Consider the following 26,884-nt stretch of genomic DNA (forward strand, 5'->3'; position numbering starts at 1 on the left):
CAGCAGTAGAAGCTCAGAGCCCTGACCACTGGACCATCAGGGAATTCTCTCAAAATTAAGGATTTAGAACAACTCTAATTCATCACCCTAGAATATCTGCAGGTGCCAGAATTAAATCGACACCCGCTCTCCCACCTTACCCCCACCCGGTCAGTGCCCGCTGTCCCTACCTGCCACTGGGAATCAGGGTTGAATGTCCCAGAGGCGTCAGCTTTGGGGTGGTGGTGGGAGAAGGCGTCCGCCCCCAGACGAGATGGTTTCACCAGCCCAGCATAGCTGGGCCCCCTGGCCTCCCACAGCCTCGCCTGTACGTGCCTTGTCCCAGGTGGCGCGAAGGCAAGTTTCAGGAGGTGGTGGAGGCCGAGTATGTCCTGCTGGAGATGAACGGGCTGTTCACCTACACGTACTCCCTGACGGCCAGCACGGCAGGCTGCAGTGCCCAGCCACAGAACTGGACCACCATCACCAAGATGGCTGGCGACACAGCGCCCTTCTCCTGGGACCGTGAGGTAAGGCCTGCGCTCTTGAATAGTCCCAGGGCACGCCTGGGAAGGCGACTTCCGGTCCTGCGCAGTGTGTGCTGGGAGCCGGCTCGACCTGTTCAGGCTGCTGCTAACCGAACACCAGAGACCCCAGGGGCTTTTAAGAGCAGCATGGGTTTCTCACGGATCTTGGAGGTTGAAGTTCAACATCAAGGCGCCAGCAGATTTGGGGTCTGGTTCATGGGTGACGCCTCCTGTGTCCTCACAGAGCAGAAGGGGTGGGGAAGCTCTTCCAGATGCGTTTGCGCCCAGGTACGTGTTCAGTCCTGTCCAACTCTGCAACCACGTGGACTGTGGCCACGCTGCCGCCCGCCTCCCGCCCCGCCCCACCCCCACCCCCCACCCCCAGGGCTCCTATGGGCCTGGGATTCTCCGGGAAAGAATACTGGAGTGGGTTGCCATTTCCTGCTCCAGGCCCAGGTCCCTTTATAAGGACACAGAACAACTGACTGGTTCAAAATTGGGAAAGGAGTACGACAAGGCTGTATATTGTCACCCCACCTATTTAACTTAAATGCAGAGTACATCATATGAAATGTCAGGCTGGATGAATCACAAACTGGAACCAAAATTGCTGGGAAAATATCAACAACGTCAGATAGGCAGATGATACCACTCTGATGGCAGAAAGTGAAGAGAAACTAAAGAGCCTCTTGATGAGGGTGAAAGAGGAGAGTGAAAAAGCTGGCTTGAAACTCAGCATTCAAAACACTAAGATCATGGCATCTGGTCCCATCACTTCATGGCAAATAGAAGGGGAAGAAGTGAAAGCAGTGACAGATCTTATTTTCTTGGGCTCCAAAATCACTAAGACAGTGATTACAGTGGTGAAATTAAAAAGACACTTGCTCACTGGAAGTAAAGCTGTGACAAACTTAGTGTATTAAAAAGCAGAGACATAACTTTGCCGACAAAGGTCAGTATAGTCAAAGCTATGGTCTTTCCAGTAGTCATGTACAAATGTGACATTTGGACCATATGGAAGGCTGAGGGCCAAAGAATTAGTGCTTTCGAACTGTGGTGTTGAAGAAGACTTTTGAGAGTCCCTTGGACAGCAAGGAGATCAAACCAGTCAATCCCAAAGGAAATGAACCCTGAATATTCATTGGAAGGACTGTTGCTGAAGCTCCAATCCTTTGGCCACCTGATGCGAAGAGCCAACTCATTGGAAAAGACCCTGATGCTGGGAAAGATTGAAGGCAAAAGGAGAAGGAGGTGACAGAGGCTGAGATGGTTAGACAGCATCACCACTCAATGGACATGCATTTGAGCAAAGTCCGGAAGATAATGAAGGACAGAGGAACCTGGCTTGCTGCAGTCCATGGGGTTCCAAAGAATGGGACACGACTTAGTGACTGAACGACAAAATCTCCTTCAGGAGTACTCCACCACTATGACCTGCTGCCTCCCAAAGGCCCCGCCTCCTAATTCATCACCTTTGGGAGTACAGTTCAGCAGATGACCTCTAGTTGGTTGACACAACATTTAGTCCCTGAATAGCTGGGGTGTTGGATGCTGGTAATGTAAGATGCACAAACCCTTTGGGAACCTCTACCAAGGGAATGACCAGACGATCAGAGATGTCAGGACCAAGGCGTTCATGGAGCACACTGCTGATGACGTACAAAACTCTGAAACCATCCAAATGCCCATTATGTAAGGGGCTGATTATATTTACGGTTCTGCTCAGCGATTGTTTCTATTACGCGCGTTGGTACACGACTGACAAAGAGGGCTCTGGTGATAATGAAAGGAACACGTCGATTTGGTCCTGGTGCGGAAGGGGAGCTTGTGCGCAGTAGTTTCCAGCGCCATCCGCCTCTCAACACCAAGGGCGCGAACACAGTGCAATGCTGCCACGTCACCAGCAGGGCGCGCGCGCTACCCGCATCCGAAGCCGGTTCCCGCACCGACCCCGGGCTCCTTAAATTTTTATTTGTTTTCAGAGCCAGCAGCCTCACCCTTCCTCACTCCCCATTCCGTCCAGTGAGTTTGAGAATTTATTTGGTTGGTGACATTGGGTGTTTTTTTTTTAATCTTTCGCATAACCTATAATGAATTTTTTTTTTAATGTAAAAAGTACAACTCACAACTTGGGCGTTTTGTGCCTTCCAGATGTTACCCAAGCACCACCTCTCTGACCATTTCTTTAAAAAGTACAAGCCACACACATGTAACTTTATTGTTTTCTGACTGTGCTGGTGTTTACATTTTTTATTAGCCGTCTCATTCAAAGTGGCACACATTCCTTTAAGAGACTGTCCAGTTGCTTTTTTCCCATCAGCCCTGGTGGGCGATTTTGTAGAACCCCGAGGGTTTTTCTATCAAGATACAGCGGCAATGCCTGCATTTCCAGCATGATCATTAGATGGGCAGTTATGTAGCTACTTAGCCAAACCATGGGGTGCAGCTAGCTATAAAAAATAATAATAATAATGAGTCTTTAGGCTAAGCAGCTGTCCTCCTTATTAAATTTCACATAGGTTTTATGTGATCCAGCTTTTTTTTTTCCCTTTTACTCTCAAAAGATTTTTTAAATTTTTTCTTAATTGTTAGGCACTTCCCTGGTGGTCCAGTGGTTAAGATTACAAGCTCCCAATGCAGGGGGCTGGGGTTCAATCCCTGGTCATGTCACCAGATCCTTCGTACCTTAGTGGAGTGGGTTGCCATGCCATCCTGCAGGGAATCTTCCCCACCCAGGGATCAACCCGTGTTTCTAGGGTCTCCTGCATTGGCAGCTGGGTTCTTTACCACTAGCGCCACCTGGGAAGCCCCAACTAACAGCTGCTGCTGCTAAGTCGCTTCAGTCGTGTCCGACTCTGTGCAACCCCACAGACGGCAGCCCGCCAGGCTCCCCATCCCTGGGATTCTCCAGGCAGGAACACCAGAGTGGGTTGCCATTTCCTTCTCCAATGCATGAAAGTGAAAAGTGAAAGTGAAGTCACTCAGTCGTGTCCAACTCTTAGCGACCCCATGGACTGCAGCCCACCAGGCTCCTCCATCCATGGGATTTTCCAGGCAAGAGTACTGGAGTGGGGTGCCATCGCCTTCTCTGCCAACTAACAGCAGGCACAGCCAAATAAATTTTTAAAATAATTTAAAAATTTTGTTTTAACTGTGGTCAAACATACATGGACAGAGGAGCCAGGTGGGCTGCAGTCCATGGGGTTGCAAAGAGTCGGATACGACTGAGCGACTAACACTTACTTATACATAACATAAAATTGACCATTTTAAATATTTTTAAGTGCACAGCTCAGTGGCATTAAGCGCATTCACATTGTCCTGCAACCATCCCCACCATCATCTCCAGAACTTTCTCTTCTTCCCAAACTGAAACTCTGTCCCTATGAAACACTGACTCCTGTCCCCTCCCCCTGGCACCTGACCCTCACTATCTACCTCCTGTCTCTAAGGATCTGACTCCTCTAGGGGGTCTCACATGGGTGGGATCAGATGGTATTTGACCTTGTGTGTCTGGCTTATTTCACTGAGCATCACGTCCTCACAGTTCATCCATGTTGTAGAGGGTGTCAGAAACTCCTACAATACTCTATTAGTGTGTATGAGCCGCACTTTGTTTATCCATCATCTGTCCATGGACATTTGGTTTGCTTCCACCTTTTGGCTATTGTGAATGGTGCTGCTGTGAACTCAGGAGTGCAAGTATCTCTTTGAGACCTTGCTTTAGTTCTCTGGTGTCAATTCTTAAAAAAGAAACAATCCCTTTATAGGGGCCTTACCCTCAGGACCTCATCAAATCTCTTTCCAATGCCCCACCTCCAAATACTATCCCACTAGGGGATGGTGCATCAACATGAATAGGGTTGGGGATTCACACATTCAGTGCATGGGCTTCTCATCACAGTGGCGTCTTTTGTTACAGAACATGGGTTCTAGGGCACATGGACTTCAGTGGTTGCCACGTGCGGGTTTAGTTGCTCTGCCCGTGCGTCCCACGGCTACTAAACCTGTGCTCTAAAGCCCAGGAGCTGCAACTACTGAGCCCACGAGCTAGACCTACTGAAGCCTGTGTGCTCTAGAGCCCAAGTTTCACAACAAGAGAGGCCACTACAATGAGAAGCCCTTGTACCGCAATTAAAGAGTAGCCCCTGCTCTCCTAAACTAGAGAAAAGCCCAAGGGGCAATGAAGACCCAGCATAGCCAAAAATTAATAGATAAATTAATTTTTTAAAAGACCTCATCTCCAAATAAGGACACTGCCCAAGGCCCTGAGGGTTAGAACTTCCCCATATGATTTGGGGAGGAATTCAACCCAGCTCATAACAAACACCAAGAGCACATGTATCAGACTCACCCCCAGACTCAGAGCTGCAGGGGACCCTGGGGAGAGGAGTTACTATGCCTGCAGCCCACCTCAAGCTTGGGCAGACCAGGAAGGAGGAGGGCTGGAAGACGGATCCACACTCACAAATTGGCTGGCCTGCCCAGCGGGCACCTGGCCCTAGATTCACAGCCACAGATGCTGGCAGATGGCAGTGTGCCATGGGGTGTGTCAGAGGGCTTCCACAGTCCTCCCCAACCCCCGGGGCCAGCGAGCACACCTTTTTCCTCCTCCCCAGAATTACATAAGCTGCCATGACCCCAACTACCATGAACCCTTGAGATGGCCTGACGTCCCATATCAGATCTTGGGAGGCCAAACAGAGAACAAGGTTGTTTTCGACCAAAGAAATGGCATCTACATCTTCTTCATTTCTATCGTGGATCCATCCTACAGGTGAGTGGATGAGGGGAGTCACTGTGCACCGGGGGCCTCTGGGGAGACAGCTGGCGCTTCCAGGGCAGGTCCCACACGTGTGTGGGGCCCACTTTCTGCCACCCTTAGGCAGGTCCTGGATAAACCTGAATCCCCCAACAGCTCAGACCATCCCCGGGAAGAGTGATACTTTAAGTCGTGGATGGCATTTGTTCACTGGCTAAGTAAATCTTTATTCAGAGACCACGGCAGGCCCTAAGGGGAATAACAATGCCCAGAAGCACCCCTATCCCTACCCTGTGGAATCAGAGTCACCCCCATGGCTATGTCTCACTGGTGGGCACAGACAGGCTCCCAAGCACTAACCCTCAGATATTCAGGGAGTCTGCAAGCCGGCGGACTTCCCACTGGTAACTTGAAATCAGCACTGGCCAGAGTATTAATGCCATGGAAACTGACCCAGGTTATGGGCCTGGCCTCCCAGGCACCCCACCTCTACCCTAAGAGCTGAGTAGTAGTAATATTCACCACTGTGCTGGATCAAATCGTGAGCATCTCCCACTGGGAGGGGGAACGTGGGCGGCATTCTTTCCCCCATCACATTTCCCCTCCAGATGGACACAAAAGCCACCCTCAAAAGCTTGGGGGGACCCTGCCTTCCCTAGGGGCCCCAGACCAGACCACCTCTGGGACGTCAGGGGTGGAAGGCTGGGGAAACCCTGGGGGCACCCAGTGGGGGGAAGGGGCCTGCCTGGGAGCCTCAGCCCCTCCCCTCCCCCCACCTGCCTCCTGCAGTTTCCCTGGCTACTCGCCCCCTGGGTCCCCTTTCCTGGGTGCCCTTCCCTCCATCCTGCTACCCCCACTTCAGGGATGCTGTGGCCCCCGTCACACCCCCTCTGTGTGATGAACAGTTTCTTGGCCTCTTCTGCCCCACCCCCAAGATAGCCTGGGCATGGAGGGGAGACCCCTTGTCCCAAGAGCAGGGGACCACAGGGGCCCTGGGGAAAAATGTGACCTCTGCAAAATACAAAGAGGATGACAGATCAGAGGAGAGAGAAGTGGGTATGAATGGAACTCAGTGTCCCGAGTAACCATTCCAGGCCCAGCTGTCATTCCTGTGGGTTTTAAAATCTTTGCTGGGGAATTCCCTGGCAGTCCAGTGGTTAGGGTTCCTTGCTTTCACGGCGGAGGGCCCGGGTTCAATCCCTGGTTGGAGAATTAAGATCCCACGAGCTGAGCAGAGCTGCCAAAACAAAAAAGCTTGCTGGGGTGAAGGGCGGGGCCCCTGAAGGCGGTGCCCCACAGACTCCACCCACCCACCCCTCGCAGCTACTGTCGCCTGGAGACCACCTTCAGCGTCTACGTCTACGGGGCCTTCCCACTGTCCATCTTCCCGCCGGAGATCACCATTGTCCTGCTCACGGCGGCCACCTTGCTGTCCATTTGGCTGGCTTACATGATCCCCCAGCTGCTGCACACCGAGCAGGGCCTCGAGGGGAACGGCTTCTGGGTCAGACTGTACCAAAGATGCAGGAAGTCTTGTGCATGTCTCTGGGGCAGGTGCTGAGCACCTGTGGAGGGTGGGAATGCCAGGGAGAGGGCAGAGTTGTTGTAAAGGGTTTATGAAAATAGCTAGTGGCAGCATGTATCACTCGCGTTTTGTGGTTTTTCTACACCCATCAGCCTCCCTGGACATCCTGGCATCAGAGTCCCTCTTAACTATAGCACCTACATGTGTAAGGATATAAGGATAAGGGGGACAGCCCAAGTCCTAGTGAACAGGAGCTTGGTGGGGACTTCCTGCTGGTCCAGTGGTTGGGACTTCACGCTGCAGGGGTTTGATCCCTGGTTTGGGAACTAAGATCCCACAAGCCATTCAGCATGGCCAAAAAAAAAAAAAAAACTAGTGAACAGGAGCTTGGAGCAATGAGCTCACCCAGGCATGTGGTGTGCTCATCTGCCAGCCCCTGAGATATATCAGACACATGATAAGTTCTGTTAGAGAAGGATGAGACCTGAGAGTCCATCTCTGTTGATAAACCCTGACGTATATACAAATGAACACACGTAGACTTGTGGGATGTCCATGAATAAGATTTGGAAGCATAGTACATACTTTATATGTACATGGGTTAGGCATACATACAGGTACAGATGGTGTGCATATATATATGCAGAGAAATGTACACACATGTACATAGCATGGGTAAGGCATACACATCAGAGAAGGCAATGGCACCCACTCCAGTACTCTTGCCTGGAAAATCCCATGGACCGAGGAGCCTGGTAGGCTGCAGTCCATGGGGTCACAAAGAGTCAGACACGACTGAGCGACTTCACTTTCAGTTTTCACTTCTATGCATTGGAGAAGGAAATGGCAACCCACTCCAGTATTTTTGCCTGGAGAATCCCAGGGATGGGGAGCCTGGTTGGCTGCCGTCTATGGGGTTGCACAGAGTTGGACACAACTGAACGACTTAGCAGTAGCAGCAGCAGCAAGGCATTCACATACATGTGTGTAGATAATGTGCATGTGTGTGCATGCATATTGTATATGTGTGGATATTGTGTGGATAGTGCACACGTGTGTGATGTATATCTGCAATATACATACATGTGTGTACATGTATGATACACATTCATGTAAACACATGCGTATATATGTGGGTGATGTGTCACACAAGTGTATGTATAATACAATTACACATGTGTACATGTATGGATAAATACATGTGAACATAGATGTAAATAACACACCTATCTACAAGTACACACATACAAGCATATAAATGTGCACACGTGGATACATATATGGGCATGTATACATGTACATATGCACTGTACACATAGATGTATATGTATGTTGGATCAGTCTGTCCCTCCGTTCAGTGGGCTTCCCTCTCCCACACATCCTTCAAATTCCAGATGGTGCAGGACACCGTCTCATTCTACTGAGAATTTTCTCTGTAACTTTTTTGATCACTCTTAGGTTAAAAGAACACATCCCATGGTCATTTACTTGCTTTCTGTTTGTTTTGGGCCATGGCTGGAGGCCTGTGGGATCTTATTAACAGTTCCCTGTGGTGTGTGCTGTGCTTAGTTGATCAGTCATGTGTGACTCTCTGCCACCTCATAGACTATAGCCCGCCAGGCTCCTCTGTCCTGGATTCTCTAGGCAAGAATACTGGAGTGGGTTGCCATGCCCTCCTCCAGGGGATCTTCTCAACCCAGGGGTCGACCCCAGGTCTCCCACATTGCAGGCAGATTCTTTACTGTCTGAACCACCAGGGAAGCCCATGAATACTGGAGTGGGTAGCCTATTCTTTCTCCAGGTCATTTTCCTGACCCAGGAATCGAACCGGGATCTCCTGCATTGCAGGTGGATTCTTTACCAGCTGCCCTACCAGGGAAGCCCTAATAGTCACCTGACCAGGGATCAAACCCATGCCCCCTGCAGTGGAAGCTTGAAGTCTTTTTTTTTTTTTTTTTCTGAGCTCAGATCAAGTGTAGAAACCTTCATAGTTATATAAAGTTCTGCAGTAAAATCTTCATCATTGGTCAGAACTGATCAGCCTTTCATACAAGCACACCCACAACCAACTCTCACTTACCCACCAATAAGCCCCTTAATTATCCAGTCACCTACACACACACACACACACACACACACACACACACACACACACACACACACACACACACACACACACACCCCCCTTCATACCCCTTATTTTAAATTATTCTTTTGCTTCTCAGAACTACAGAGATCATGCATCAGATACACTGGGTGGTCTTCTGATGCTCAGATTTGGCTACTTTCATCACTGATCCACTTCAGTAAGAGCAGATCTCAGAGAAGAAGCTTGGAGTCTTAACCACTCCCAGGGAAGCACCCCCTCCATGCCATGGTCATTTAAATTGCCTAATACGGGGACTTCCCTTGCAGTCCAGTGGTTAGGACTCGGTATTTTCACTGACATGGGCCCAGGTTCAAGCTAGTCATTTTGTCCCACCATCAGGGGCTGAGTTGCTCTGTCCCATCCACCCTCCAGGCCTGATGGGGGGGGTCATGAGATGGGATGCCATGCTTCACGATCCTCAGTCCACATTAATCTTACAGAAAACCAAGCTCCTCCCCTCGCATCCACCTTGTTTGCCAGGGGCTCCCCATCACTGGGGGCACTTCATGTGCATCTCAAAAACACCCGTTAACACGGCTGCAGGGAGGAGGGCTCCAAGGGAGGTGAGGGAAGTGAGCTCCTGGCTTCTCTCGGCCCATGTCCCATTCAGAGGAGAGTCAGTAAGTGCAGGTGCAGACTTAGGGCTGCCCCCGCCTCCCTGAGCCTTGAAACAGGCTTCAGGGAGACGAGCCCTGTAGGCTTGAGATGTGGTGCCAGCACATGGCATCCCCCACCCCGACATCTCCTGGATCCCAGTCAAGCCCCCCAGCTTCCCAGCAGAGTCCAAGAGTGAAAGCCCTTGAGACGCAGCCCTGAACCTGGACCCTTACTCCTGCAGGGGAGGGAAGCAGGCAGGGCTGGCCCACTCCAGAGGTGTGCTCCATCTCTCCTTGTTTGTTTTCTTGCTAAGTCGTGTCTGACTCTTTTGGAACCCCGTGGACTGTAGCCCGCCACCCTCCTCTGTCCATGGGATTCTCCAGACAAGAACACAGGAGTGGGTTGCCATTTCCGTCTCTAGGGGATCTTGCCGACCCAGGGTCAAATACTTGTTTTCTGCATTGACAGGTAGATTCTTTACCACTGAGCCACTAGGGAAGCCCCCAACTCTCCTTACCTCCTTGCACGTCACCCCCTTCAGGGTCACCTTGAGTATTTCAGGGGAGGGTATGGACAGCAGCTGCTCCAGACTCTCCAGTGGGAAGGGCTGAAGAGAGCCTGGCCTGGGACCCACAGGGGTGGGAGCCATGTAGATGCAGCGGGAGGAGCCCAGGCAGGAGGGAACAGGTGTGAGAACTGAAATCCCAGGCTCCCCGTGCCTACCACGCGCAGCTGGGTCCAATGAGGGGACGCAGCCCCCTGCCCATCTTGGAACAGGCACGCCCACCCAGGCCTCGGGCCTCACCTGGGCTGCAGGTGCACTCTGCACGCCCCATCACATGCGGGCCTGTTCTCAGCCACCCGTGTACCAGGCGGGCACCATCTCCTGCATCCCTGCCCAGCCCCCACCCTCAGGCCTCAGGTGCCGCTCCTCCAACCAGCACCTACCTCCACACCCCAGCTGTCTGCATGAACATGGGTGGGGGCCTGCCCCTTCACCATTGGCGACACCTGCCCTGCCAGGTAGGTAGAGGCTGAGCCCAGCCCGCAGGCCTCTCTAAGGCCTTCCCCCCTCCTACCCATAGTGTGCTTCAGAGGGATGGTCCGGGATATGCAGGCCACTCCCTAACTCCCGCATATGCTGTGTCTCCAGGCCAGTCCCTGCTCATCTCTGGGCAGCCCTGACTTTCCCAAACACAGAAGTGAAATTCTTGCAGTTCCCACCTCTCCAAAGTGCCGGCTGACGTGGATTCTCTATGGCTAGATTTAGAATCCCAAATCTGAATCTAGGGTTCCCCCACTCTGCTCTGTAAGTCCAGCACCCTCGGGGTTCTGCAGGGCCTCACCCCGTGGCCTGGGGCCCACTGTACAACAGGGAGGATGTGGGGATGGCCCTGATGCCACTGGGCGGACACAGCACTGAGAGGTCAAATCCGCTTTAATGGGGGGTGGCTCCCAGGTCCTGCCGGGGCCCTGAGGAGGCAGCAGTCGTGGGACCCGTGGCCTGCTTGCCCTTGCTGCCCTGCCGCCCCTTCTTGGTGGTGGAACTGCCCGCTTTCCTCTTGCCAGGGGGCTCGGCCCTGGGGGCAGAGGCTGTGGTGTTGGCGGCAGGGGGCCCCGGACGGGGCAGCGGCTCCTCGTCCAGTGCCTTAAAGTTGAAGAAGTAGTCCACGTTGGAGACAGTGTCCAGGATCTCGGGCACACTGTAGTCGAAGGACAGCAGCTCGTCTGGCAGGTGCAGCGAGCGGATGTCACCAGAGGAGTCGTCACCGCCGCCCCCGCTGTCGGGCAGGGCTGGCCCAGGCCCCAGGGGCTTGCGTGGGGCCCCTTCGGGCTCGGCACTGCCCGGCAGGCAGTCGAAGAGCTTCATTGCATCCTCCAGCAGCACCTTCTCGGGCAGCGTGAAGGCCCGGGCCACCTCCAGGGTCCTGGCCTCGCCCGCCCCCAGTGGGGCCACCTCGGCATCGGCTGCCTTGGGTTCAGTGGAGACCGGTGGGTACAGCGGGCTGGGGGGCGGCTCCTTGACTGGGAAGGTCAAGGGCTCCCCGGGCCCATGCAGTTGGCTCAGGCGGCCCTTGAGGTGGCTATAGGTGCCTGGGGGCAGTGCGGTCTCGGCAGGCAGCGTGATGAGCAGCGGGGGCAGCTTGCTCTCCTTGGGGGGTGGTGGTGGTGCCAGGCCCTCCTTGATCAAGGGCCGGGGCAGCTCCACGAAGGCGGGTGGCCCCCCATCCCCCATGAAGCCCACGGTCTCGGGCCCCGGCCCCTCAGGCGGGAAGTACGGCAGGAGGTACTGGGGGCCCCCAGGGGGCGGTGGCTGGTAGTGGGGGTATGGTGGGGGCGGTGGGGGTGGCACCGGGGCCTTGAGGTAGTGCTGGGGCTCCAGGAGGTAAGTGCCTGGCGAGGTGGGGGCCCCAGCTGGCCCCCCATCGCCCACGGCCACCAGCTTGTACAGGGATGACTGGCCGAAGTCGGTGGCAGCCCACTCGATTCGGTAGATGCGGGGGTCAAAGAAGCACCCGCAGGGCGCCATCTGGAAACCTGTGGCCAGGAGGGTGGCCCTCAGAGGGATGGTCCTGGGACCTGCCTGGGGGGCACATCAGGGGGACACAGGACACGGACCAACCCTGGGGTCCATTTGGGGGATGAGGACATAGGCTTTGCCTCTGGGGGTTTATCTACCAGTCTGGGGACCCAGGATGTGCTTTGGGGGCTCATCAGGGGGGATGGGGGACTGGAGACACAGACCTGGCTTTGGGGACTGACTGAGGGACAGGAGTCATAGGCCTGCCTTACTGTCAAGGCCCCCTCGAGGGGATGAGGGACACTGGCCTTGCTTTGGAGTGGGAAGCCATCTAGGGTTAGGGGTGGGGACGGGATGGCCCCGCCCACTCCCCAGTCCTCAAGGGTTGGCGGGAGGCCAGTACCTGCTGGAGGGGTTGGGAACACCTCCTTCTCCGGGGTTGGGGGGTGGTACAGGTTGGAGGAACCTGTGGACAAAAGCAGGCAGGCAGGTGGGGTCCTGAGGTTGGCGGACAGAGCCCCAGTCCCTGCCCCCATGGCCACGCCCTCCGCCACCGACTCATACCCACAGCGGACAGAGGCTCTGTGCAGGCGGGAGTGGGCTGGCTGTCCAGCCCATCAGTGGCATCCAGGCCCTGGGGACTGAAGCCTTCTTGGGGAGCTGTGGGTGCGTAGAAGGGTTTGGGGTGCTGCATAGGGAGGCGGGGGCCTGACCCAGGTGGGCCAGGAGGGCAGCAGGTGGGGAGCACAGGTGGCCCACCCAGAGAACAGGCTCAGAGTCCTGTGGAGTTCTGTTTGTCCGGTTACTCCGGGCAGCGGGTTCCAGGCTGTGGCCCGCCCACCAGTCGAGGTTCCGGGTAATGGCGGAGTGGGGAGTGGGCAGGGGTGGACCAGGAAACCAAGGGAGCCAGAGACGGGCATCACAGAGGGTATGGTGGACCTTGGGTGAGGTCTGCTGCCTTCCACCTCTGCCAGCATGGCTTGCCCGTCAGCTCTGAGGCCCCTTCCTCCAGGCAGCCCACCCTGATCCACACTCAGGTAGGATGAGGCCCCATCTCATGGGCTCTGATGCCTTCTTTGTTGTCAAGGCCTTTTGGGAACCAGCAGTGGCCAGCACAGGGCTGGTGAATGAGTGAAGGGGTGAGGCGGGGCTGGGGGTGGGGATGGCAGAGGGCCAAGGGCAGCATTAGGGTCACAGAAAGGCCTGAGTTTTAGAAGAATAAAATTTATTGTCTTCTCATGCTTTAGGGGGCTCTCTGGGTACTCAGATGCCCCTCCGGCCCCTGTGGCTACTTGTAGGCATTGGCCTTGTGCTTGGGCAGGAAGACGAAGTTGGGCGGGACAGGTCCCAGCAGCATCTCACTGTGGGAGGGAGGCAGGCAGCCGGGGTCAGGCCTGGTGCGGGGCAGCCCCCAGTCCAGCTCACCCCAGACCCACCAGGTCGTCTATCCCCCTGTCCCCCAGGGCCTCAGTTCCTGGGCACCTGATGCGAATCCAGTCGGCTGCCTTCTGGCTGGCCATGAGCGTTTCCAGGTAGTCGCGGCCCAGGTAGTAGGGCGGCCGCTCGTTGATCCGCTGCGGGAGCCGCTCCAGCAGGCCCACGGGCACGTACCTGTGGGTGAGGGTGGCGGGAATGAGGTTGGGCTGGGGCTCCCCACACACTGTGCCTGGCCCACCCCACCGCCCCGCCGCCCCATCCCACCTGCACAGGAAGGAGAGCCACTCAAGGAGGAAGCGGCGCGTCTTCTCGACGCCCTGTGTGTCCGAGCCCCAGTGCTCCAGGCCGTAATGCGTGAAGTCCCGCAGGATGTCCAGGCGCTCGGATGACGAGATGTCCCAGTGCCTCTGCTCCTTGATCTCCGTGAACAGCCACGGCTTGAGCAGGGCGCCACTGGAGGTGGGCGGCAGGCAGCAGTCAGTGGGCCGCTGGGGAAACCCCGGCCCCCAACACCACGGTCCCCGGCCTCCCAGCCACACTCACACAACGCTCAAAGCCAAAAAATTTGGGACTTTGCTTGTGGTCCAGTGGCTAAGACTCCATGCTCCCAATGCAGGGGATCTGGGTTTCATCCCTAGTCAGGGAACTACACCCAACATGCTCCAACTAAAAATCCCACATCCTATAATAAAGATCAAAGGTCCCACATGCTGCAATTAAGACCCGACACAGCCAAATTAAAAAAAAAAAAAGCCTGAGAGTTCCACGCTATGACACTAAGGCCACAGCTGCAGCCCGAGGCACACGCACCGCGCGATCATGACCCCCGCGACACCAGTCTGCAGGGCCCGGTTGGCATCTTCGTAGGACAAGACGTCTCCATTCCCTGAGGGACAGAGGCCGGGGTCTCAGGGAGCCACGTCGGGCAGGGGTCCCAGGGCATGAGGAGTTCTCGCCAGCCGGGAGCCCCCCATCGGGGCAGGGAGGGGCCCAGGTGAGGGGTGGGCCTGGGTGTGTGACCTGTGGGGACCCACCGAAAAGGGGCATGGGGCGGGCTGCTGCCACGCACTGCTCGATGTACTGCCAGTCGGCCAGCTTGGTGTAGCGCTGCTCCCGCGAGCGGCCATGGAGCTGGAGGAGAGGCGGCCGTGTGGGGAGGGAAGGAGGGGCCGGGGAAGCAGAGGACCATAGAGAGAGAGAGAAAGAGACCCAGAGAACCCGGGAGAGACGGACTGAGAGAGAGAGAGACAGAGAGACGGACAGACGGAGACAAGAGATGGAGGGCGAGCCAGAGACCAGGAGAGAGGAGATGGGAGGGAGGGATAGTTAGAAAGGGAAGTGCCTCGGGGCCCTGACGCCCACTGCGCCCCAAGACCCACCGTGACCAGAGCTGCCCCCCAGTCCCGCAGATCGGGCAACAGCCGGTGAGCCAGATTCACACGCTCCTGGACGCCTGTGCGGAGCTTCACGGTCAGCGGCACGTCCAGCACCTGTGGGAATGGGAGTGGTCAGCAGCAGGGCCTGGGGTCGGTTGGTGAGGGCTCTGGGTGGTCATCTTGAGCAGTACCTGGTTCATACCACGGACGATCTGCTGGAACTTGGCCAAGCGGTTCATGAGGGCACAGCCCCCGCCCTGGGAGAGACAGGTGGCTGGAGCTCAGGAAGGCCGGGCCCTGGCTGGGCCTGATGCCAGCTCCCACCCTACCACTGCCTTCCTTGTCCGGATGCAGAAAGCAAGGCACAGAGGCCCCCACAGATTCCGAGCAACTCCACCCTCACCCACTCAGCTGAATGTTGGGTACCTTCTTGAACACGAGGTCAATGGGGCAGCCGACATTGATGTCCACGAAATCCACCTCGATGGTGCGGTTCAGCAGCTCGGCACATTTGGTCATGGTGTCAGGAAAGGCACCCTCAAGCTGTGGCCGGGTGGGTGGGCAGAGAGTGAGGGGCTGTCCTGCCTGGCCCCGTGCCGAGGCTATCAGCTCCTCCAGGTGCGTCAGGCTGGCACGTGGCCAGTAGCTGAGGCAGGGGGTCTGGGAGGTGATCCAGGAGAGCCTGACCCTGCACCTGACACGTGGCAGCCAAGAGCCCCTCCTCCTTCCCTTCCTCAGGGCGCCACCAACCTGGACACCAAAGATATCCTCGCAGGGGTGGCGTTTGAGCAGGGCCCACTCAGACGTCTGGCCCTGCAGCAGGTTGGTGCACACAGCCATCTCCCCGCAGGTCACGTCCGCCCCGAAGCGCTTACAGATCCGGCGGAAGGGCAGGTTGCCACACTGGGGACAGTGGAATGCACACGTAAGGGCATGGCAGGCTAGGACCCCAGACATGGACCCAAGCCCCAGGGCAGGGGGAGCAGTGGGTACTGCTGTGATGAGCACATTGCCAGCACCTGCCCACCCCGCTGTGGGTCCTACCGTAGTAAGTGGGGCCAGGTACAGCTTGCCACTGATGTCCAGCTGAAAGGGAAAAAAAGCACACTGAATTTCCACCCACGAATCTGACTTTCAAGGCCTCTCAAGCCTCAAGCCTTCCCACAGGCTTTGTCCTGCCCCAGTAAGTCTGGTTCCTTTTCACCTCCACACCTCTGCACAGGTCACCTAATCCCTCCAAGAGGAAAGTTCTTTTCTCCATGCTTTTCTCTGCTAGAGAGCTTCTACTCAACCATCAAAGCCCCAGTCCCAATGCCCTCCCTTCTAGGAAGCCTTTTCCACTGCCCCCTTCTGTTAGAGCCCGGACTCTCTGGAGCTGGGAGTGTGTCCAGCTCTGTCTGCCCCCGACGCTGCTAGTGTCCTCAGAGGGGGCCCATGACACATACCCGCCGCTTCTCATGGGGCCTCAACCTGACTACATCCTCATCTGTCAGGGGTCCGCAGGTCCTTAAAGGGCCACTGGGAGGGCCAACGGTGTCCGGTTCCTGGGGGGCCAGCTGGATGTCACAGTTGTCCTGCCCTGGGGCACCCTCGGCCTCCCTGCCCTCGGGGACAGTGGCTTCGGGGGTGGGGCCTGGCAGCGGGCCCCTGCTCAGCTGGCGCAGAGCCTGCTCTGCACGCTTGAAGTGGATCTTCCTTTTTCGCAGCTGCTGCTGCAGGGCCTTGTCCAGGCCGTTGCGGACAGGCGGGGCCTGGACCAACCCCTCCCTCACCAGATTCTGGCCCTCAGGCCCCAGATGCGCCCCGGCAAAGCGGCAGGTCACACCATAGGGGCACCTGCCGAAGGTTTCGAAGAGCACACAGCTGGGGCCAAGGTCAGCAGGCTTGGTCTCGAGGTAGTGGCCCACATCATGCAGGAAGCGGCAGCGGTCGCCATAGAAACACCTAGCAGCTGATTCCTGCAAGGAAACAGAGAGGCAATGAGGGAGGACAGAGAGACCTTGATGAAGGCAGTCGGGCAGCCTAGGTCTGAAACTCAGATCCCTCCCCTCCTGGCTGTGTGTCCTCAGACAAGGCAGAAACCTCACCAAGCCTCAGTTTCTTCACCTGGAAGATGGGAACAATAACGATACATCATAACGTCATGAAGACTGAACAGGGGGCAGACAGGCTCACACTCAAGGCATCTGGGACGTTCGGTAACAGTGACGCACACCTGGACCAGAGAGGGGCAGAGCTTGTTCTTATCATAGTGGGTGGGCTTCACGTGAGGCCGGCACTTGTTCTGGCCCCGGGCCCTCTTCTGAGCCTGAAGCTGCTCCCCAGGTTCAGCTGCCTCCTCTGCCTGGCCGTCCTCTGTCTGCCCGTCCTCCAGTCGGATCCGCTTGGCCTCAGGCTCAGCCAGGTCATTGCCAGCAGGGTCTACAGCCTCGGATTCCTGGCTGGGCTTCTCCTGCCCTTTGGCTTCCAAGAATTCGTGGAACTGCTCCTTGGTGGTGAGGTATCTGCCAGCAGAGAGGCAGAAGAAAGGAGGGCTTGTAAAAGAAGTATCCTGCCTTGAGCTCAGATTCATGAACGCTAGAGAAAGGGGCTGAGAACACTTGCCCCTGTTTACATGCCTCTGTTGATGGGGTACTCCCTACTTAGAACTAGCCAGCTGCCAGCCGAGGAACACTTCAAGGCCGCAGGGAGGATCTGTTTTGTTCCTGAGTCCCCAGTGCCCAGACTGGAGAACTGAATTAAGTACAAATATCAGATGTGAACATCCCTGGCGACCTTAGGCTACAAGAAACTACAAGTCCCAGCGTGCTCTGCAACGGGTCCGCTGCCACCACATTTCCCAGCATGCCTTTCAGCCACCCCACCCCCCGACCCCAAGACCCAGCATGCCCCGCGGCACTAGCTTCAGACACAAGTCCCTACCTGTAAGTGCGGCGGCTGGCCAACAGTGCTCTTGCGCCATTCCCGCCATACGCTAGGCCTACAGTCCCCAGCATGCACTGCGGCCTCCGCCCCAGACCCCGCCCACCCCAGCATGCACCGTGGTCTCCCTTCGTGCATGTGACAGTTCCCAACGTGCGTGATCTCAGGTGCTCGCTGACCCTGCGAGCGGACGGAAGGCCGAAACACAAGAGCCGGCGAACTTCCAATGCTGGGCCGCTGCCCCAGCTCCCGGCAAGCACTGCTCGGGCCGCGCCTGACCCAGCGACTCACTGAAGTTTGATGGGCGCCACTCCCCGTTCCGGCTCGACGGTTCCTAGGTCACCACCACCATCACTCTCTGCTGAAACTACTGCCGCTCCCTCCGCCATCGGCCCCCCTCACGCCCGCTTTGGAGTGCCGCGGAAAGGCCTTCCGGGTCGCGTGTGTGTCTTCCCCGGTCTTGCTGGTGAAGTGCGCATGCCCAGGTCGCTCCAAGTGACGCAATTGTACGCTCATCGACGTAATGGGGCGGAACCTAGGAGGGGCTGGGGCCTCGGGTCCCTTTTCTACCTCTGATCCCTTTGCGGGAAACGGAAATGTTCAGTGAGTCTCTTGGGGCTCTCAAACTGGCTTCCCGCGGGCCACAGTCGGCTTACAGAACTATTTTGTTTTCCTGATGGAATTTTAAAACACTACTACTTTTATTTGGGGTGTTCTTTAAACGAGTAACTCGTTGAATGCCTATGTGTTACATGCTATCCTAGACGCCAGCGAAGTGAAGTGAAGTCGCTCAGTCGTGTCCGACTCTGCGACCCCATGGACTGTAGTCTACCAGGCTCCTCTGTCCATGGGATTTTCCAGGCAAAAGTACTGGAGTGGATTGCCATTTCTTTTTCCAGGGGATCTTCCCAACCCAGGGATTGAACCCGGGTCTCCCGCATTGTAGACAGACGCTTTACCATCTGAGCCACCAAGGAAGTCAGCAAAACAGCAATGAATAAAACAGACCAAAAAATCCTTATGCTTAGGAGCTTAGATAGAAGTGGTGAAGACAGTCAACATAATACATAAGTAAGGTATACTGTATATTGGACGGTAATGAAGCAGGGAAGAGGAAGTGGAAAAACCATTTCTGGTGGTTGCGGTTCTTAATAGAATGGTCAGGGAAAGCTTTTTCACTGAGGGGACATTTTAATGGTTTTGCAAGAGATGAGTGAGAGAGACAGGAATATCAGAAGGAAAAGTGCTCCAGGTTGAGGGAACAGCTAGTACAAAAGCCCTGAGGCAAGACCCTGCCTGGTGTGTTAGACATACAGTGAGCCCTCTGTGGTTGGAGCTGCGTGAGCAAGGGAGAGAGAGGGAGGAGGTGAGAACAGGGAGGTGAAGGTCATGCAGGGCCCTCTAGGCTTTGGGGAGGGCTTGGGGATTTTATCCCAGGGAAGTGGAGAACAAACAGCCCAAGGAGAGCAGAATCTAGTCCCCATTTTCCACAGTCCCCACCATTGCCTGTTGCACTCTCCTAAAGCTCCCTGTTCCTGGAAGAGCCTTGGTGCAGCACAGGCACCTCTGGGCTGTGGACTCAGCCTGCCAGTTTGGAATCCCAGCACTTCTGCTGACCAACTGAGAACATTGTCCTTAACTTTGTGCCTCAGTCTCCTCATCAGAAAAATGGGGCTGATAAAAAGAGCAGTTTTAGAAATTATAGACTCAATAAATAACAGTCAGTAAACATTAAAGAGTACTATTGTTGCTACTGTGTGCTACTTCAGTTGTGTCCAATGCTTTGCGACCCTATGGACAGTAGCCTGCCAGGCTCCTCTGTCCATGGGATTCTCCAGGCAAGAATACTGGAGTGGGTTGCCATGTCCTCCTCCAGGGGATCTTCCTGACTCAGTGATCCAACGTTGCTATTTCTTTATCACTATTATTTGCCTCGAATTATGTGAACACAGTGCAGGATGTCAATAACCAATTTCTTGGCCACCCGTGCATTTTACCGCTAACCTTGACAAAGCTTTCCTGGAACAAGGAAATGAGACAGAGACTGAATTCCTTGAGTGACAGAGGGACAAACTGAGGCCAGAGGAGGGAAAGGATTTGCCTGAGGCCGCAACAGGCTTAACTCCAGCTTTTCTAAGACCTGGGGGAAAATGGAATGGGGGTCAGGGAGCAGCTTGTCTTCCATCTCTGGCCTCTGCCGCCCTCTATAGGACAAACTGGAAATAAAACTTGGAATCAGGGACTCTGGAAGAAACCACAGCAGTCCTTGGGAGACTCTGTCCCACTTACCCACCTCCAGGGACAGGAACTCACTTCTTCTTGAGGTGCCCGCCCCATTGCCCTCTGAGGTTCTACCATCGTTTCCCGGGACATCGTCCCACAGGCGTCCAGATCTCTCTGGGGAAACAGTTGTTCAGGTGGAGAACTGAGGCCCACAGGGGGTGACCTCAGGAATGGGACTCCCCTCTCTGGGCCTCAGGCTTCAAGAAGACCCTTCTTAGGGCTTCCTGGATTTGCCCTGTGACAACGAGCCTTCTCTGTGTAAGGCGATCCAGAAAGCCTTCCTGTAGGGAGAGAAAGGGAGATTGTGGACTGGCAATTAATAACAATGTGCTGTGCTCTGCGTAGTCACTCAGTTATGTCCAACTCTTTGCGACTGCGTGAACTGTAGCCTGCCAGGCACCCCCGTTCATGGGGATTCTCCAGGCAAGAATACTGGACTGGGTTGCCATTTCCTTCTCTAGGGGATCTTTCTGACCCAGGGATCAAACCTGGGTCTCCCGCATTGCAGGTGAATTCTTTACTGTCTGATCCACTAGGGAAGCCCAAGAATACTGGGGTGGGTAGCCTATCCCTATTTTCCTGACCCAGGAATTGAACCAGGGTCTCCTGCATCGCAGGCGGATTCTTTACCAGCTGAGCTGCCAGGGAATCCGTAATAACCATGATATGGGTATTAATATAAGTGACACATTATTAATTGCTTGTTATTATTTTGTTATAATATTGCATTATTTTAATGGCATAGTACTAATCATTTACCAGTAGCTGCACAATTATTGAGCACTTACTGTATATTGGGCTCTGTTCTAAGCTCTTTTCATGTATTAGCTCCTTTATTCCTGTCTCTGACCTTGTGTGGAGGAAACAGACATTCATCCCAACTCTACCTGAATCAATGGCTTGCAGAGGTCCCAGGTCTGGGGACTGCCCCATTGCCTAGCCAGAGACCTTGGGCATCAGCCTCTCCTCCCACCACAGCCTGTCAGTCCCCATGTCCAATCTGCTTTCTCTCCAGAGTCTCTTTCTAGCCTGTCCCCTTTCCCGGCAACTCCCCTTCCAGGCCTCAATCTCCCAACCTACCCCCAATAGCCCAGCCTCCCACACCTCTTTCTAAAACCCAGATCTGACCATGACCCTCCCCTGCTCCCAATCCTGCCTTGGCTCCCTACTTCCCTAGTCCTAGACTATAGCCCCAAGGTTTCTGCATAGTCCAGCCCCTGCTGCCTTCCCCAGCTTCATGCCTCTTCACCTCCTCACTCCCTGAACTCAAGTACCAAGTTAATGCCAGAATTCCCGTGAGCTGGTCTTACCTCCCAGGCTTCAGATATGCGGTTCCCTCTCCCAGTAACAGTTTCGCACACCCAGTCACCTTGGGTACCCCACTCACTCTTCTGTTCTCAGCATCATCTTCTCTAGAAAAGGGAGGCATTGAGGATCTTCCCCTCATTAAACTAAGTCCAGAACTGGTGGGTATCGGGTCGGCTTCGGCTCCTCTGTGTCTTCAGCATGCATGTACCAGGCCTGGCACACAGTAGGGGTTCCCTGAACACTTGCTGAGTGATTGTATCTTGTCATAGCTAGGGAAACTGAGGCACTGGGGGCATACCTCCTCTGGCCCGGTGGGGTGTCCCACCCTCACTGAGGCTGTGGCAAGGAGCTGAGGACTTCCCAGGTGCCAGCCTGGAGAGTGTGGGGACACCAAGAAAGATGTTCCTGCAACACTGAACTGGGCCTGAGTCATACAAATGCCTGACCTTGGTTGATCTGAGGAAGCAGGAGGGAGGCAGGTTGCCCTGGGGCCCCCGAGCAGGTAGGGAGACTGAGGCACTCAGGAGGGGGTGGAGTTGGGCCTGGGAAGGTGCCGCTGGCACTCTGCCCAGGCACTGGGGCTCCCCCTGCCTCCGTCCCTTCCTTTTATTCTTCCTGTTTCTGGCTTAGCATTTTTTGCTTCTCTTTCTGTATTTCCTTCTCTCAGTGTGTCTATCTCATACCTTTCTCTGCCTCGCTCTTTTCCCCACATATTGGCTCTCCATCTCTCTCCCTCTCTTCATCTTTCGCTGCATCTGTCTCCATCTCTCTGCTGTTGTTGCCAGCCCCCATGGTTGCCCTGCCTCCACTCTGTCTCTCTCTCCCTCCACTGTCTCCCCTGCCCTCTCTCTGTCCCTCTTGGCTGGTCGGATGAGGGAGGAAGCGCAGGGCAGGTGTGGCCCGGGCTCTTTGCCCGCTGCCGCCGGGCCGCTCCGGATTTGCGGCTTTCGCCTCCTTTATCTGGGGCTGCAGCTGCCCCTTATCTTCTGGCTTCAGGACACGAGACCAGGATTAGGGCAGCCTGGGCCAAGGACGCAAGGAGGCAGGGCCAGACTGGCGGGTGGTGAGGGCCAGGGTGCTGGGAGGTGTGTGCTGTGGGGTGCCTGTGAGCCTTAGCATCTGGGGCTGCCGTGCACATCTGAGTGTGTGTGTGTGCATTAGTGAGGGTGTACACACATCTGCAGAGCATGACTGACTTTGGGGGGGTGTCTGTGTTTTGACGTGCATATTTATGAATCTGTGAGCGTGTGTATCTATTGTACGTGTGTGTGTGTGTGGATACACACTCAATGTCCACACATTTGTGGCTTTTGTGTGTGTGTGGGTTGTCTGTGATCTGCCATAAGGTTCTCAGCCCTGGCTCCACCTCTTAGGTGTCCCCCAACCCCAGGCCCAGGCCCCTTTGCCTCCCCAGCCCTCTGCCCCGCCCCCCAGCCTGATGGCTTTCCTGCATTGCCGACCTGGGACCCCCAGGGACAGGGCCTTCGACCTGTGACCTGGGGCTGCAAATGGCCCTGCAGGGACAGCTGGCGGCCCTGCTTTTTCCATCATCCTCTCCTGGAATCAGCCTGCTCCTTCCTGCCGCCCGCAGGCCTCATGGGTCCCCATCCTGGCCAGTCCGGCTGGCTCCTTCCCTGGTCCCTGGGGCCCTTGCTCTGACCCTCGGCCAGGAGTGGGTGTCCAGCTGTGTTCTCGGTAGGAGCCGAGGCCTCTCTCTGCCCTCAGCATTGTCCAGCTCAGGGTGAGGATAACTTTGATGAATCCAGAGCCCCAGAGCCTGGTTTCAGGGAGCTTCTTGGCTGGGCATCAGCAACCCTGTGCTGAAGAAACACGGGAACCATTTCACAAATGGGAAAACTGAGGCACAGCGAGCTCAGCCACCAGCATATTGGGGGGGATGGAGTAACACTCAGTGTGTGAGGATGCTCTGACTGGAGGGGTGGCTGGAGGGACAGAGAACACAGAAGGCGCCAGGCCACCTCACCCTCCATGGGCTGGTCCCTGGAGGGGTCCCCGAAATGCAGCCATGGGGCTGCAGGGCCTGGACCAGCTCCTGGAGTTAAGATGGAAACTTCTCTACCAGCCAAGTCTCTGCGTCTTGGCCAATGGCCACCAGCCTCCCTAACCCTCTGCCTCAGCCTCTATCCAGGAACAGAACACTCCCTTGGGAAGCAGTGACCATCGGGCGGGGGTGGGGGGTGCAGAGGGCCCTCTGACCAGAAGGGACAGGGTTGGAGGAGCAGTGGGGGACAGTGGTTACATGTTTGGTAGTCATCCAGCCCCAGAGTTGAGCTGCTGTCTTACTGTGTGACCTGGGGCTGATGTCTTGACCTCTCTGATTCTCAGGTTTCACAACTGCCCCATGGGCTTACAGCACGCTGGGGAAGGGAAGGCCTCACCTGGAGCTACCTGGCGGAGATGTGCTGTGGAGGAGTCAGTAAAGGAGCAGAACTAATTTCCCAGTAAGCATGGGAGAGGAGGTGGCGATGGGCAGGTGTCTGGGCCTGGCTGCCCCTGCCTCAGCCTTGACCTTGGTGCCAGCCAGCTCAAATCAGTCACAGAGGTCACATGCCTTTGAGTGCCCCCTGCTCTTCACTGAGCTTCACCACCCTCCCAATCCGTGCACTGAAAGACCACAGTCCCTAGCCACGGGCTGACTTTTAGCGTGGGAGGTTCAAGGCTGGGTTCCACCCATCCCGCCCCACAGTAGCCCAGTCTGGAACAAGCAAGGTTTAAAAATAAAGCATTGTAAATATCCATGTTTCCTGCAAATAGAACCAACCCCTGAATCCCCTTGGCCTCACAGGCAGCCCGGCTCAGACAGCTCCCTTGACGGAGGTGGGGGGGCATGTCATGTGTGCACCAGTTCCCACTGCTGTGTGAGTCAGCCAGTGTGACAGGGTGTCTGTCACCACCTGTCCAGGGGGTGACAAAGCCTGTGGTTGGCGACAGAAAGTGGCCAGTGTGCTGGGTTGTATGAGGTGACATGCACTGATGTCAGAGGGGGTCACATCTGTGTCTGGTGTGATCACGTGGGGCCGGCCTTGAGGTGGGTCGGGGCTCTGGGTGCCTGAGTGTGACAGGGACTGCCTCCTCCGTGTGTGTTTGGGTCAATGTGTATGTCCCTGAGTGTGCAGGGGTCTCCTTCTAAGTGGGGAGCGTGACCGAGTCTCCCCACGGTGGTGGAAGGTGGGCATGAGTCCTACACCCTGGGGGCCCCGCCCCTCGACTCCGCCCCTGTCCCCCTGCCCACCCCAGAGGAAGAACCTGGTCTTTCAAGTCGCTGTTACCAGGGCAACCATTTTACGAGCGTCCACATGGTGGGCACATGTGTATGTCCTGCACCCCATGTGTCTGTACGCCCCTGCCCCCATGGCTCCCAGCCTAGGCCGGGAGGGAGGGGGTCCAGGCGGTGTGCCGTGAGCGGAGGCGGCCAAGGGGCCGCTGGTAACAGCTTAATGATGGCTGGCGGGGTGGGGGTGGGCTCCTGGTCTGGATACGGGTATGCAGATGGGCTGTGCTTCCCGGACCGGCACGGTGTGTGCGTGTGCGCCTGAGTACGCATGACAACAGAGTCTCCTCGACTCCTGTGCGTTCATGGCTGTGGAGTGGGCACACGATGCTCGGCCTTGCGTGTGACTGTCAGAGGGTTAGGGCGTGTGTGTATGTGTAACAATCCACCAAGTGGACACGTGTGTGCAGGAGCAATCCTACTCCGTGCCGTGGAGATCCGCTGGGGTTGCTCTGAGGGCCAGTGGGCTGCTAAGCACGTGAATAGCACGTGTGTCTGTGTCTCTACAGGGAACTCTGTGTGTGTGTGTGTGTGTGTGTGTGTGTGTGTGTGTGTGTGTGTGTAGGGATGGCGCTGTTCTAGAAGGGTGTGCGGGTATGCGTGAGAACAAGCATGGCGCTGGGTGTAACTCTGCCTGGAATAAGGTTTGGTGGTCAGTGCCTCACCCTTCCCTCCCGGCCAGGGTGTGTGTGTGTGTCGCTGAGAGTGAGTCCTTAACGACACCAGTAGTGGCAGACGCGTGGACATTGCTCAGCAAGTGGCATGGTTACTCATACTTACCAATTCAATCCTTACTGCAACTCTTGCAGGATCTACTGCTAACATCCCGTGTTACAGACGGGGAAACCGAGGCACGGAGAGGCAAGCACAGATCCCTGTTCTTTGCATCCTGGACTGGAATCGGGCAGCTGCGGGGCTCCGGCTCTGACGCACACTCACCCTTTTTCCTTCCACGACAAATTCAGAATCCAGGCTGCACCCAGCTCGCGCGTCCAGTGCGCCCCACACCCCCATGGCTGGGGTGCCTGTGTGGTGGGGGTGGGGGTGGGGGCCTCAAGACCTAATAGCCATACAAACCCCAGGCAGCTGGAATCAGGGGAATGCAGACGGCCTGAGTCAGAGTGAGGAGGCACCAAGAAATCAGGCCGCGGGAGGCCGCGGGAGTGAGAACCAGAACCCGGCTCCAGGAACGCAGGCGGCGGCGGGGACCCAGAGGGCAGGAGCCGAGCGCTGGGGCAGGGGGCGGGACTCTGGGGCGGGTGTTTCACCGTAACTAGGCCGGGGTGGGGCGGGGCCATGGCGGATCAGCCTCCGCCCACCCTCCCAGCCCCGCCCCCTGAGCCCTTTGGAGCCGCTAGGGGGCGCATTGGGAACGCGGAGCCGTCGGGGAGGGTGCCGGGTGGGTTTGGCTCGTTGGGCCGCGCTGGGCCTTGGTGCCCAGGGGAGCGCCGCAGGGAGCCAGGGGTGGGAAGATATCCCCCCGCGGGATCTGGCTCGGAGGCCAGACTAAGGAGAACTGCCACTTGATGAGAGGCTCTGTGGACAGCGGGTACCGTCCGACGTCGGTCTTAGGGTCTCATTTGCTATCTTCGGGGGAAACTAGGTCCCAGAGGGGACCTTTAGCTTTCTGGAATGAGGACCTGGGAAGGGGCTGGGGGGCCCGTAATACCCAGTGAGATGAAGAGGGAAATTGTGGGCCATGATTACCGTGTCGGGGGAGTGCTGTGGCTCTTAATTCCACGGAGGCGGATCTTAGGGGGGTCTGGAGAAGTCTCGGATTTATAGATGCGCCGTCGGGGTTCTTGAAGTGGGAGTGGGATATAGCTAACCTGGAGGGACGCTGTCCCGGGGGAAATCCCCCGAGGGGCTCCCTTGGCGAGAAGACTTCTTGGGGCCCTGCGTTCCTGAAGGGGACCGAGCAGGACGTGGGGGGGGGGGGTGTCTGGCAGTAAGACCGGTTCTCTGTGGAGTGGGGAACGCTGAAGGTCGAGGGACTGGCATGGGGGGCACTGTGGCTCTTATCTCAGCAAGAGGCCCTTGGAGAGGGGCTTTACAAAGGTGCGCCGCCCGAGCCTCTGGGGCCAGCGGATATCGCCGTCCAGGGGGCTGCTGTTGTCCTTGCACCCTTGCCACCTGCGTTGTTCAGGTCCCCCTCTGGCTGGGCGGAACTGGGCGGGGGCGTCTCCCAGTCCCGGGAAATCCGAGC

General features: G+C 56.3%; 3 protein-coding genes, 1 long non-coding RNA gene and 2 other non-coding genes across 14 annotated transcripts in view; 1 reads left to right on the top strand and 5 right to left on the bottom strand.

The window, feature by feature from the left end:
* CATSPERD (cation channel sperm associated auxiliary subunit delta) overlaps positions 1 to 6,910 on the top strand; it is a 37,300-nt gene extending 30,390 nt beyond the window's left edge. For 6 of the 8 annotated variants that reach the window (XM_027547395.1, XM_027547391.1, XM_027547393.1 and 3 more), the window contains one exon: positions 326 to 1,056. In XM_027547395.1, coding sequence (XP_027403196.1) covers positions 326 to 974 — 649 coding nt within the window. In that variant the 3' untranslated portion in view covers positions 975 to 1,056. The other 2 variants (XM_027547392.1, XM_027547398.1) reach the window with 2 other exon arrangements.
* Positions 6,911 to 8,752: 1,842 nt separating this feature from the next.
* LOC113896737 lies at positions 8,753 to 8,822 on the bottom strand. Its single transcript, XR_003512109.1, has one exon. It is a non-coding gene; the product is annotated as a small nucleolar RNA U2-30 (small nucleolar RNA).
* A 190-nt stretch (positions 8,823 to 9,012) lies between these two features.
* LOC113896738 lies at positions 9,013 to 9,092 on the bottom strand. Its single transcript, XR_003512110.1, has one exon. It is a non-coding gene; the product is annotated as a small nucleolar RNA U2-19 (small nucleolar RNA).
* A 1,867-nt stretch (positions 9,093 to 10,959) lies between these two features.
* PRR22 (proline rich 22) lies at positions 10,960 to 13,173 on the bottom strand. Its single transcript, XM_027547401.1, has 3 exons — positions 12,625 to 13,173; positions 12,464 to 12,526; positions 10,960 to 12,077 (listed from the first exon to the last, which is right to left on the bottom strand). The coding sequence occupies exons 1-3, from the start codon at positions 12,752 to 12,754 to the stop codon at positions 10,978 to 10,980; spliced, it is 1,293 nt and encodes a 430-aa protein (XP_027403202.1). The 5' UTR covers positions 12,755 to 13,173; the 3' UTR covers positions 10,960 to 10,977.
* A 95-nt stretch (positions 13,174 to 13,268) lies between these two features.
* Positions 13,269 to 18,639, bottom strand: DUS3L (dihydrouridine synthase 3 like). Of its 2 annotated transcripts, XM_027547400.1 has the most exons (13): positions 18,087 to 18,637; positions 17,089 to 17,377; positions 16,319 to 16,831; positions 15,918 to 15,959; positions 15,624 to 15,776; positions 15,300 to 15,416; positions 15,065 to 15,130; positions 14,877 to 14,987; positions 14,532 to 14,628; positions 14,308 to 14,383; positions 13,762 to 13,950; positions 13,543 to 13,671; positions 13,269 to 13,421 (listed from the first exon to the last, which is right to left on the bottom strand). In XM_027547400.1, the coding sequence occupies exons 1-13, from the start codon at positions 18,182 to 18,184 to the stop codon at positions 13,349 to 13,351; spliced, it is 1,953 nt and encodes a 650-aa protein (XP_027403201.1). In that variant the 5' UTR covers positions 18,185 to 18,637; the 3' UTR covers positions 13,269 to 13,348. The 2 variants fall into 2 exon arrangements, 1 of the variants encoding a protein (XP_027403201.1); XR_003511928.1 differs by lacking the exon at positions 13,269 to 13,421 and having other exon boundaries at positions 13,624 to 13,671; positions 14,532 to 14,729; positions 18,087 to 18,639.
* A 174-nt stretch (positions 18,640 to 18,813) lies between these two features.
* On the bottom strand, positions 18,814 to 25,895 carry LOC113895781. Its single transcript, XR_003511929.1, has 2 exons — positions 25,459 to 25,895; positions 18,814 to 20,359 (listed from the first exon to the last, which is right to left on the bottom strand). It is a non-coding gene; the product is annotated as an uncharacterized LOC113895781 (long non-coding RNA).
* Between the last annotated feature and the right edge of the window lie 989 nt (positions 25,896 to 26,884).

Source organism: Bos indicus x Bos taurus, chromosome 7 (assembly GCF_003369695.1).
Source record: "Bos indicus x Bos taurus breed Angus x Brahman F1 hybrid chromosome 7, Bos_hybrid_MaternalHap_v2.0, whole genome shotgun sequence".
Lineage (NCBI taxonomy): Eukaryota > Metazoa > Chordata > Mammalia > Artiodactyla > Bovidae > Bos > Bos indicus x Bos taurus.

Coding starts and splice junctions, on each gene's coding strand:
- PRR22 (XM_027547401.1), bottom strand. CDS start 12,754: ATGCAGCACCCCAAACCCTTCTACGCACCCACAGCTCCCCAAGAAGGC. Junction 12,527..12,624: donor AGAGCCTCTGTCCGCTGTGG/GTATGAGTCGGT, acceptor TTTTGTCCACAG/GTTCCTCCAACCTGTACCAC. Junction 12,078..12,463: donor GTTCCCAACCCCTCCAGCAG/GTACTGGCCTCC, acceptor TCCTGGCCACAG/GTTTCCAGATGGCGCCCTGC.
- DUS3L (XM_027547400.1), bottom strand. CDS start 18,184: ATGGCGGAGGGAGCGGCAGTAGTTTCAGCAGAGAGTGATGGTGGTGGT. Junction 17,378..18,086: donor GTGGCGCCCATCAAACTTCA/GTGAGTCGCTGG, acceptor CTCTGCTGGCAG/ATACCTCACCACCAAGGAGC. Junction 15,131..15,299: donor TTGACCTCGTGTTCAAGAAG/GTACCCAACATT, acceptor TGTCTCTCCCAG/GGCGGGGGCTGTGCCCTCAT.